The 8,963-nt window shown below is 35.1% G+C and overlaps 2 protein-coding genes across 2 annotated transcripts; one reads left to right on the top strand and one right to left on the bottom strand.

Annotated features, from left to right (window-relative positions):
* Positions 1 to 1,216: 1,216 nt before the first annotated feature.
* LOC107490191 (probable plastidic glucose transporter 2) lies at positions 1,217 to 6,674 on the top strand. Its single transcript, XM_016110965.3, has 14 exons — positions 1,217 to 1,559; positions 2,386 to 2,500; positions 2,856 to 2,967; positions 3,067 to 3,134; positions 3,245 to 3,377; positions 3,954 to 4,053; positions 4,140 to 4,252; positions 4,334 to 4,457; positions 4,756 to 4,909; positions 5,032 to 5,175; positions 5,264 to 5,337; positions 5,535 to 5,623; positions 5,872 to 5,986; positions 6,193 to 6,674. Exons 2-14 carry the CDS (start codon positions 2,410 to 2,412, stop codon positions 6,373 to 6,375), a joined length of 1,500 nt encoding a protein of 499 aa, XP_015966451.1. The 5' UTR covers positions 1,217 to 1,559; positions 2,386 to 2,409; the 3' UTR covers positions 6,376 to 6,674.
* Positions 6,675 to 6,912: 238 nt separating this feature from the next.
* LOC107490287 (cyclin-dependent kinase F-1) lies at positions 6,913 to 8,963 on the bottom strand (the record flags this gene model as incomplete). The annotated part of the gene is given in 2 exon segments (XM_016111048.3): positions 6,913 to 8,050; positions 8,653 to 8,963. Coding segments are annotated over 2 exon segments (1,082 nt in total), but the record flags the coding sequence as incomplete, so codon positions are not given.

Here is an 8,963-nt window from a genome sequence, read left to right as displayed (position 1 = left end):
TATATATAAGTGAACATAAAAAAACTCTAAACAAAAATTTTTGTACTATTAACAAGAAAATAAATAAAAATTAAAACTTAACAAAGAGTAATAATAATATTAAAAAATATTTGTTTGTAAAGCATAATCATAAAAAAATACTAAGAACTCTGATGATTATTTTTAGTATCTTTTACTGTAAATATGGCAAAATTGGTAAATTAATTTTTTAATTTATCAAGTGAACGTAAAAGTCACAATTTGTTGCTTCTGGTGAATGGGAGTTCAAACGCATAATCATGTTCGTGTTTAGAAAAAAAAATTTAGCTAAACAAAAATTACAGCGTTCAAAAAGATTGAAAGTATTTCTTGTGTTTCTAATGTGTTTACCAAATACACCCATGGTAGTCCTAAAACTAGAAATGTTACATTTATGTCCTCTTGCATATGCATATATGAATTGAATTGGTTAAATTCAAATTAGTAAAGAACAATGTAAATCGACATTACTTATTTTAATTTAACAAAAAATGAAATTTGAAATTCAGGAGATATATAGTAAATCGAATCAATAATATTTATTATCCATTTTAGTATATATCTCCTGAATTTCAAATTTCATTTCTTATTGAATTAAAACAAGTAATTTTGATTTACATTGTTCTTTACTAATTCGAATTTAACCAATTCAATTCATATATGTATATGTAAGAGGACATAAATATAACAATTCTATGGTCAGTTTTTTAAAAAAAATATTATTTATTTTTTAAAAATTAAGACTTAAAATTTATATTTAAAGTTAAAGATTTAAAATTTAGGAAAATTAACTATCTAACTTTACTTTTTTTTGATATATACATCATGATCATTGATCATTTTTCAAAATAATTTGATGAAAAAAAATTGACAAGATATGGACGAGAGTCTCTGGTGGGGTCCTATTTTACGTAACAGTGACTGACACTTAAAATTTATTCGAGTCTTCATGTCCTCATTAAACACCATATATTATGTCTATTACCAAATATAAACATGAAAGAAAACAAATTTCTTCACACAAACACATGTCCTCATAGTCGCCCCCACATGGAATCGTGTACTTTAATTACTCCCCACGTGTCACATTTCCAACCGTCATCTCCATCTTCGACACAGAACACTTTTTTTTCCCCTTCATTATCACCTCCCCCACCCCATCTTTCTAAAATTAATTAATTAATCAATTCTAGTTAAATATTAATTAACTAGTACTGCTACTACTGTGTTTGTTTGTGTAGAACCCAACTTTACCTCTTGAATCCTCGCGTCCCTTCTTTTTGCTTCCAAATCCAACAACCGGCTCCGCATAGCTGCGTTTGATTGGTTTCCTCTTTTTATTTCTTCTTTCCTTCGTAAACCAGCAACTTCCATACACCCCGGCGCACGATAGCTTCCACTTCGCCGTTACCGTTACTATTTCTGTTTCTGTTCACCACCTTGTTTAGCTTCTCCTAACTAACACTCTTCTTTTGAAATCCTACTATCTCAGAGGATCTGAGCTTATTACGAAAACTTCGATCGGAGCTCTCTGTTCATTGGTGCGTATCTAGCTGTGATTTTATTCTATTTTTTGATTTTTTTTTCTGTTTTTGACTGTATTTTCTTTTTATAGTTTGGATTTTCAGTTTAATTTTGACTCGGCTCTGTTAACTGGTTTTGGTTGTATTCTGTTACGTTAATCCTCTGTCTCTCTGTTTTTTGTTTACTTTCACCTCTCTCTCTCTCTCTTTCTATCATTCGATAAAAACAAAGCAGTTCGTTCGATGCGTTAATGGAGGTTTAAGTTGTTGATAACATCAGAATCTCTTTAGCGTGAAATCTTGAGTTCATATCTGAGTCTTTTTTTTTTAATTCTAAAACAAGAAAGAAAGTGTGATATTCGTATTGTTGTATTGTTTGTTTGCGATTCTTGAGCTGACTCATTGAAAAAGAAGTTTTTCATTGGATTTTCTGGACAATGTTGTCTGAATCGGTAGGGTTTAAGCCTTATGAGTTACATCTAATGAGTTCTTAAATTCCTCTCTGATGTCTGAATCTGTGTATTTTTTTGGGATTCAGATTATTGTTCGCGATCTTCAGCCTGTCATTTTCTTTATAATAGAAGCATGCTAGCGGAATATGATTATTAAGATCTCAGTTAGAAAATCGTTAAACTAGACGCCCTTGCATCTAAAACTTGAATGAGAATTGTAGTTTAGTTTTTCAGAGAAAGTTTACTAACTTTATTCTGTAGATTCTGAACGGTACTATTTTAGTATCTTCGATTTGTTGACTTATTTGACTGTGATTTTGTTCACAATTTCTGCCCTTGCTTAGAAGAAAAAAGATGCTCTGTGCTGAAGCTTTTTAGTTGTGCTGATTCAGGGAGCAGGAATATCAACTCTTGGCATGTGGGCGCATTATCGCGAAAATTCTTCAATGTACAAACGCACTCCTTCGAGAGAATCTACAAGCATGACAGATGTGGAAGAAAACTCAAGTATCAGATCGTCATTGAACTTTTGATAAATTTCTTGTGCTTAAATGGCTAAATGTCTTGCATTAATCAGTTCAACTTTCCTGTGGGATATAGCCTCTGATCTAAATATTTCCTGGGGGAATTGTTTTCAAACTATTTCCATCTTTCCATTAGAATCGTTTGGAGATATAATATTTTCAGTAGTGCTTTCATTTTCATCATGGTTCTGGTCTTTCTATGATTGATAATTTGCAATTCACTGCCACAGTGAAAATGATATTTGGAAAGATGGGTCTGGATTAACAATTTGCTACAATTTTAGATTAGTTACTTAATCATTTTGACCACTGACCAATCTCTTTTTCATGCCTGATAGGTCTTCTAGGAAATGGCTTGGAGAAAGAAACATTGAATCCTTCTTGGAAGCTCTCCTTACCGCATGTACTTGTGGGGACCCTTTCATCATTTCTATTTGGATACCATCTTGGGTTTGTGCTTTATAGTTTCTCCTTTGCATTCTTCCTTGACTTTGATTGGTAGTCCAGTTAACTTTTCAATATTGATCCTGTGTTTTTTGTATTATCCAGAGTAGTTAATGAACCACTTGAAAGCATATCTGTGGATCTTGGCTTCAGGGGAAATACCTTGGCAGAAGGTGAAACTAAGAATTCCAATACCATGCTTAATTTGATGCATTCTTAAAAGTTTCAAATAATTTGATCTGGTTTGATTTATTTATTTATTGTTGTGTGGTTTTGAATGAAGGTCTGGTGGTGAGCATATGTCTTGGTGGTGCGTTAATTGGAAGTCTATTCAGTGGCTGGATTGCTGACGCAGTTGGGCGTCGTAGGGCTTTCCAATTGTGTGCTTTGCCAATGATAATTGGCGCTTTGATGAGGTTATATTTCTAAAGCCAGTATATTTTTTGCAATTTGTGTGTTTATCACTCTTGCATTGGTTTGTGGTATTGTGCAAATATATCACTATCTGGAATATTTGGTTGGAGTTCACTTCACAGCATCTTTAAATGATAGATCTTCTGACAAGCAAGCTTTATGGTATGGGGTTTGATGTCTGACCTATAATTTTGTGTAAAGTTCATGATCTTTTTAAGTACTTTCCCTCTCAAACATGCTGAGAGATTGGAGAGCTACGCTCCATACAGAGCTTTTCTTTTGGTTCTTGCTTTTGTATGAATGATCTCTTATACTCCACTTCTTTGTATTATTCTTCTCTCTGTCTATTCTCCTTTTATCCAAAAGATAATTCTCTTCATCTTTAATATCCTAGGTTTCAATGCATCTTCTTAGGCTATTTTTATTTTCTCTTTTCTGTTTTCCAGAGTTGCTTTTTCTGAAACATCTGACCCCACTCTGATTTAAATTTACTCAAGTAGCAGATTCCCTTTATGTTCTCAAATGTGAATCCTTATGGCTAGTTCTCAGTGAAAATTTCTGTGTTTTCAATTTTTCAGTGCAGCAACAAACAACTTGTTTGGTATGCTTGTAGGACGGTTATTTGTTGGGACTGGCCTGGGTCTGGGCCCTCCTGCTGTTGCTCTGTATGTGACGGAGGTATGAATATGGTTGCATCTGCCTAATTGAGTAGGCTAAAAATTTACTTGATTATTCGTGAGATCACAATATTTGGTGGATGGTAGGTTTCTCCTGCTTCTGTACGGGGTACCTATGGAGCCTTAATCCAGATTGCAACTTGCCTTGGTATATTGGGAGCTTTATTGATCGGAATCCCTGTCAAAGAAATCTCTGGATGGTATGATTTAAATTTGAAATCATGTTATATACTTATTACTAGTCATACGCGATGTTAAATAGACCCTTTTTTGGGCCTCAGGTGGCGGGTGTGTTTCGGGTTTGAATGTATGCTTGATATGAAGCTTTTTTTTTTTTTGGGGTCAATAAGTGAAAGCTTAAATATGCCTTGTTATGTTGCTGTTGTATCTGTTTACTCTCTCATTGTAGTGTTGGTTTAAGTTTGTACGTAAAAACGTTGAAGAATATATATGTCCTAGGGTTTGTAGTTCTCGAAATCTTCTCTTCACTTATTTGCTTGTTCTCATTGTTCTATTTAAAAGCCGACTTTTATGGGCGTGAATAGAATCTTCACTGCTCAGTGAGACAGTAGATCATTCATTACCTAGTGTTTGTAGCTTTTGAATGTTCCTTTTTGCTTCTCTTCATTGCATTTCATTCCTGCATCTCTCTGGTTTCCATACTTCACATAACACCTGGTGGTTTCTCTCTATGATGATGTAGCAAGGAAGAATTGCTGAAGCAGAAGCCACATTTGAGAGGCTTCTGGGTGCTTCAGAAGCAAAATTTGCTATGTCAGAATTATCTAAGGTAGATAGAGGAGATGACGCTGATACTGTGAAGCTCTCAGAATTGGTACGGGGTCGTCATTTTAAAGGTATACCATTCCCTGGTTTATTTCGGGTTTATAGCAGCTAGTGCACTTGGCATTGTTGTTATCTTATCACCAGTTTCTTTAGGTTCCAAAAAGTTAATTTTATTCACGAGCTCGTTTTGCAGTTGTTTTTATTGGGTCAACCCTATTTGCTTTACAACAGCTATCTGGTATAAACGCTGTGTTTTATTTCTCTTCAACTGTTTTTAAAAGTGCCGGAGTGCCTTCAGATATTGCAAATGGCTGCATAGGAATTGCTAATCTGTTAGGTATGGTATGCTCTTGGTTATGATGTTAATGATTATAGTCGGTGTGTTATTTATTCTCAAAGTGCTGATTTTTTCTCTCTTTCCTCAGGATCTATCATTTCAATGGTTTTGATGGATAAGCTAGGAAGGAAAGTTCTACTTTTCTGGAGTTTCTTCAGCATGGTAACTTACTGAGTGCATGTTTTAACCCATCATAATGTTTCTTTAATATCCCATTCATAATCCATCATATAATATTATGGCTGAATTGGTTCTTGTGGCAATGAAGACAGGGAATGGCACTTATTGTGTCATACACCTTCATCAGTTTTGATTGTTTTGAATAAGATAAACCAAGTTGTTTATTATATTTCGCACAGGCTATATCGATGATGCTTCAAGCCATAGGAGCAAGTTCAATCGTGTCAAACCCAGGAGCTTTGTATTTATCTGTTGGTGGCATGTTACTGTGAGTATCCAATTTCCCTTTATTATTTTTTTACAGCAATATGGATCCTGAAAGATGCATTTATCATGCCAAGGGTAAATGATGAATCCATTTTTCTTAAAAGAACATGCATTTTCTTAGAATAGAGAAGTTGCTACTACTTGTGATTTTATGGCCTATTTCATAAGAGAATACTGAGCATTGCTGATTCATACCAGTGCCTACCCAAAATGAGAAGATTTGTCTTAAGTTATACTTCTATTATGCAGATTTGTCTTCACATTTGCTCTTGGGGCTGGCCCGGTTCCAAGTCTTCTCCTACCAGAAATCTTTCCAAGTCGAATCAGAGCCAAAGCCATGGCTGTCTGTATGTCAGTGCATTGGGTAATTTTCTTCAACTTTATTGATTTATAGTGCCTGCTTTGATTGTCCTACTATATACAACAGTATCTGTTAAATTGGCTTTACTCTTAAGTCGGGATGAATCAAGTAAATGAAGCCTGTTAGAATTGTTGTCCACTGAATTATGTACCATTATCAATAGTGGCCATTTTCTTTCTTTTCTTTAACCCGATTTGTGTTTTGCGCAGGTCATAAATTTCTTTGTTGGACTACTGTTCTTGCGGTTGCTTGAGAAACTTGGTGCACAGCTGCTTTACTCTATCTTTGCCACCTTCTGCGTGATAGCAGTAATTTTTGTTAAAAGGAATGTGATTGAAACGAAAGGGAAGTCACTTCATGAAATTGAGATTGCACTTCTTCCACAGGACTAGATCTTACAAAGATCCATTCATTGCTGTAATTTTGTTTAGTTTTGAGCTGTCATAGTTTCAGCTGAAAGCAGGAATTGTGCGTTGTTGAATGTAATATTGAAAACCAAGAGCCTTTATTAGTGTATTATTACCGTAGCAAGTTTTAATTTCTTAGTAGGGGTTCTTTTTGCGGCTTACAAATAATTATTATTATCAGTATTCTGTTTGGAGCTGTGGGATCTGTATTCTAGATCGGTAGATCCATGTGTATGGAAATCCATTCACCACAAAATTACAAAATAATCTAATCTTTTTCCATCCATTTTCGATTACTTGTGCAGATGTGTTGGAAATGAATAACCTACGCACGTTGACCAACATAATACAAGAATCTCTCATCTCGTTTGGCCAACTTCTGTATCAAGGAGGATACCACCATTGTGATAGCATTACTTTTCAATTATTAATCATGTGTCCACAATACATGCCAAGGTCTCATTTTTTTAAAGGGAAAAATAATGCATGAACCGGAAAAAATTCTAACAGCATTTACAGGTGTTCAGCAAAATACAAAATAGTAAAATACCAATTCAAAGTCACAAATAACAATGGCGAATAAATTACCATTTCTATCAATAAAAGATACAAATGTACCTATATAAGAATAAAACGACAACTGTAACCACACAAGATGACTTTCGTGTGTTAAGAGTATCCTAACGGACCAATTACGTAACTAACGTCTGGGTACATTTAGCACACAGAGGCTATCTTTCGTGATTGCAATTGTCGTTTTATTTTTATATAGATGCATTTGTCAGTGTTTATAGGTACAAATGGTAATTAATTCTAACAATGGGGCATCGAAGGAATATGGTCCACCTTGAATTCATTTTCATATACAAATACCTTTAAAAAATAATATTCAAGGCTCTTCACTAAAGAACTTATCATGAAGCATCTCCATTGTTGTGGCCCTCCTAGCTGGATCATAACAAACAAGTTTCTTTATCATAGACACTTGATCCTTTCCGCAATTCTTCATGCACTCTTCAAAACCAATAGGCCTCTCCACATTACCAAACGACATTGTTGCATGATCAGGAAGCTTAGAACAACCAGGCCAAGATTCTCCATCAATGTTTCCCAAAACACTAACGATCCTACTCAATTGATCTATATCAGATGTTCCAGGAAACAAAGGCTTCAACGTTAGCAATTCCGCAAATATACACCCTAAAGACCATAGATCAACCTCTAAACCATAATCTGTGGATCCATAGAGCAATTCAGGAGCCTTATACCACCGAGTTCCAACACGTGGTGTGAGGCAACAGTCGAGTTCATTCCTCCTTTCTTCCTCCTCCGCTGCTTCAAATGTCAACGAAGCCTTCCAGAGATCATCATCGCCATCATCAGTGTTACTTGTTGTGCAAGTTGCAAGACAAGAGGTGTTTCCATCTTGGATGTTTGGGTCCTTATCAGTGTCATATATGGTATTCTTGGTTTTCATTTCTTCTAGAACTCTGAAATACTCTTCATGATTTATGGTCCCTTGGTCATGAGGAAAAGCCTCTGATGATGAAGGATGTTCAATTGATGAGCTCTCCGGAACTGAAGAAGTATAATCATGCTCATATGGTGGTGGTGGGTTCTCCTCTGTAGAGTCAAATCCAGGCTCCATAATTATCCTTGCCTGAAAATATGAACCCAAATTACAACACTCAACAAAAGAAAAAAAACGCAAAATTATCTCAAAAGACATCAATCATCAGTATCTGAGCAACAATTCTCACTGCCATGGTTGGTTTTACTTTCATTTCCTATGTCCAAATTAATTTAAAACATAACCTAAAAAAATATATAAAAAAAAAACTTGTAGCTACAAAAGTATCTAAAATTGCAACCTTCGGTGGAAAAGAAACTAGAATATAAAAAAAAAAAAGAAGTCATAATTGACCTAAATCACTGTTAACCAAACCAACCTCTATCTAGTTCACAGATCCCCACAATGAAACATCTAAATCTTAAACTAAAGTAAATAATCACGTAACTATCAAGTAACTCCAACATAGTTACAAAAGGCAAAGATATATATATTTTTTATTTTGAAAAAAAAAAGGCTAAATTATGACAAGATGAAATTTTACTTACTTCAACTAATCAGCCTAATTCTCAGATCAACTGATAAACCTCTTCCATTTTTATTTTTTAATTTTTTCTTCACAAAACCAAAAATCAATTCTTTTTTCTTTTTTCACAGACCCAAGAAAAATATCAAAATTTTTTCCTGTAAACCTGTCCGAAATGGGCCAATTTGAGCACTCCATGATCTGAAACCAAGAAATTGGAAGGCTTCAAGTCTCTATGGACGATCATGTTCCTATGGCAAGCATCCACACCACTAAGCACCTGCATCATCCACCTCTTCACCTCACCGACATCAAAACCACGGCCACCACCAGCAGCAGCAGCTTCCGCGATCACGGCAGCGAGGTCTGTCCTGAAAAACTCGAGCACGATCACAGCATCTTCATCATCGTCGTTCCAGAAGAACTCGTGCATGACGACGACGTTTTGAGAGCCCTGAAGGACTCTTAGAGCTTCGA

The sequence above is a fragment of the Arachis duranensis genome, chromosome 5 (genome assembly GCF_000817695.3).
Source record: "Arachis duranensis cultivar V14167 chromosome 5, aradu.V14167.gnm2.J7QH, whole genome shotgun sequence".
NCBI lineage: Eukaryota > Viridiplantae > Streptophyta > Magnoliopsida > Fabales > Fabaceae > Arachis > Arachis duranensis.
This window is presented reverse-complemented; position numbering and strand designations above follow the sequence as displayed.

Coding starts and splice junctions, on each gene's coding strand:
- LOC107490191 (XM_016110965.3), top strand. CDS start 2,410: ATGTGGGCGCATTATCGCGAAAATTCTTCAATGTACAAACGCACTCCT. Junction 3,135..3,244: donor GGGAAATACCTTGGCAGAAG/GTGAAACTAAGA, acceptor TTTTGAATGAAG/GTCTGGTGGTGAGCATATGT. Junction 4,910..5,031: donor ACGGGGTCGTCATTTTAAAG/GTATACCATTCC, acceptor CTCGTTTTGCAG/TTGTTTTTATTGGGTCAACC.